General features: G+C 45.0%; 1 gene segment (V, D, J or C); it reads left to right on the forward strand.

Annotated features, from left to right (window-relative positions):
- Positions 1 to 2,151: 2,151 nt before the first annotated feature.
- On the forward strand, positions 2,152 to 2,620 carry LOC102028923 (the record flags this gene model as incomplete). The annotated part of the segment is given in 2 exon segments: positions 2,152 to 2,213; positions 2,313 to 2,620. Coding segments are annotated over 2 exon segments (352 nt in total), but the record flags the coding sequence as incomplete, so codon positions are not given.
- Between the last annotated feature and the right edge of the window lie 124 nt (positions 2,621 to 2,744).

Here is a 2,744-nt window from a genome sequence, read left to right on the forward strand (position 1 = left end):
TTTAAATTGGTACAACAAAGATTTAAAACTTTGGGGCTACTGTGAGGGAGTAAAATGATTGTAGGAAGAGATAAACCCAGGATGGAAGGCTGTGTTTGAGAGCAGGGCCCCTAAGTGTTTCCATATTGGAGCCCCTGGCGGACGGTATTACCACGTGCTGTCTCTTTTGGGAAACTTGTCTAGGTGTCCTGAGATCAGGGCTCCGAGACATGAGCTGATGTCCTGTTTTGCTTCCCTCAATGGAGGGACATAGTGTGCATCTCTTCTGCCCCCCCACCCCCGAGTGTGCAGAAACTAGACAAGATTTGGAAGCACACAGCTATCTCCCGCGAGACACCAGCTTTGTCATTTCCTGTTCTTCAAACTCTCAGGTTCTAGAAATACAAGAAAAGCCTGTATATGTTCTAAGTTTCTCCTTATGAGTTATTTTTACACTAGCAGCCGGAGACATATACACCCCCTAAGTCTGCATGTCTGTTATATTCACACTCTGATGTTTCAGCACACTCAGCCTTTAGTAATCCATGAATTGCTTCCCGCTTAATCTTCTGATCACATGACATAGGGTGACCTCAGCCCCAGGTAATCAGCATTGGTCCTATTTTATTATGTCAGCCTGGTATAACCAGATTCTGTATTCTATTGTAACTTCCTTCCATTGATGTGCTTCCGAAAATGTATTAATTTATAGTTAATCCAGGTTTTTTTGGTTATGTTTGTATGTTTATGGTGAAGGAAACTTTTTTCGTGCCTACATATGTAAGATGATGAACAGGTTTCTTTGTAATAATCAGAAGCTTAGAATATTTAAATAACCATTTACAGAATTAAATGGTTGAAGAATTAAAGTGTTTTGTACCTCACTTCTTTCTTTTCTTCTTTTGAGATAGGGTCTTGCTATGCAGTTCAGGCTGGCCTTAATCTCACTTTCCATCCCAGGCTGGTCTTGAACATGAAATGATCCTCCTGCCTCAGCCTCCTGAGTGCTGGGATTACAGGCTTGTGCCACCACACCTGGATTACCTTGTATCTTTGTGATCAATCATTTTTTGCCTGTCTTTGCCTCTGGGGTTGAAAAATTGAGCAATCATAGGTAAGCAGCCAACAATTGAGATATATCCCCAGCATTATTTTCATGTATTTGGAAATTAATCAGCATACATGTCCATGAACGGTGGCTCACATAATCATGTACAGCTATTTCAAATCAATATTGTGTGAATCACCACCAAAGTTATAGTGTGTGTGCTCTTTGTATAAATGTTGACATAGGTAAGTTAACGCAAAGAGCATGAAGATGGTCATGAGCTGCCTTCTGATAGGATGCTGGAGGGAAGCAGCAGGAGGGAGGACTGTAGAGGAGTCACAGGACACACTGCAAGATGACACGTGTGTACACTAGTCTAATTGTCTGTGTGGTTGTGCAAGTGTCCATGTGTGCTAATTCTTCTCAGATGCGCACTTCTTATATGGGCAGTTTATGTGTTATAGCTGTAACAGATTAGCAACATTTCAATATAGAAAAAGAGTGAGAGAGTTAATGACAGTTGAAAATGAGAGATCAGTACTGGGATCCACATAAAATCTGGTTCTGTTTTCTCTCAGCCAACAGCAGAATACAGCCAAGTCACACACGTCCTCCCTACAGGAAGAGGGAATAGAAATATCACCAGGTGCGTCTTCTCTGTCCAGGAACTGGAACACGAAGCAGTTTGTTCACAACCTGGAGAATACAGGCCCAGACAGCGGGGAGAACATTTACAACACATCAGCTCTCCTATAGGAATAGAAACTGTTTCTGATACATTCACAATTGTACATGTTTCCAAAACAGATACATTGAATAGAAAAATACATGCTCTGTGAATAGGAAATATAAAAGTCAGTGAAGAGCTAGAAATACCAAGACATTATCTCATAGTGAATTTTCATAAGTTCTTGTGTGAAATAACTGATCACAACCATCCCAGCACACTCACATCTGATGTGGGGGCCCTGTGTGAGTTTTCATCCCCAGAGCTGTCTATATAGCAGGAGGACATGCAAGTAGGGGCTCCCTCTGCTGATAAAAATCAGCTTAGCCCTGACCCTGCAGCTCTGCAGAGGAGCCCAGCCCAGATGCCCAGCTGTTCCCACTCAGTGAGGAGGACAGAAAGCAGACGGCTCACCATGGAGCTGGCGCTGAGCTGCGTTTTCCTGTTTGCAATTATAAAAGCCAAATTATTTAGGAGAAATATTGGGCTTCAGTGGGTGCAAGTGAGTTAAGCAGTGGAGCTGGGATGTTTTTCTGAGCAGGATGTCTCTGTGTTTGCAGGTGTCCAGTGTGAGGAGCAGCTGGTGGAGTCCGGGGGAGGCTTGGTGCAGCCTGGCGGGTCCCTGAGACCCTCCTGCGTGGCTTCAGGATTCACCCTCAGTAGCTATCACATGGACTGGATTTGCCGGGCTCCAGGAAAGGGGCTGGAGTGGATCTCCTGCAACAGTAGTGGTGGTAGCACATACTACGCAGACGCCGTGAAGGGCCGATTCACCATCTCCAGGGACAACGGGAAGAACATGCTGTATCTGCAAATGAGCCAATTGAAAACTGAGGACTCGACCGTGTATTACTGTGCAAGACACGGTGAGGGGACATCAGTGTGAGCAGAAAAAAACCTCCCTGTGGTGGCGCTCACACGCAGCAGGGGTCGCTGTGGTCCATGGAGAACCAGGCAGGGCCCCAGGAGCAGGTGCAGAGAAGGAAGCAG

The sequence above is a fragment of the Chinchilla lanigera genome, unplaced genomic scaffold (genome assembly GCF_000276665.1).
Source record: "Chinchilla lanigera isolate Chin_1 unplaced genomic scaffold, ChiLan1.0 scaffold01454, whole genome shotgun sequence".
In the NCBI taxonomy this organism is placed as follows: Eukaryota; Metazoa; Chordata; class Mammalia; order Rodentia; family Chinchillidae; genus Chinchilla; species Chinchilla lanigera.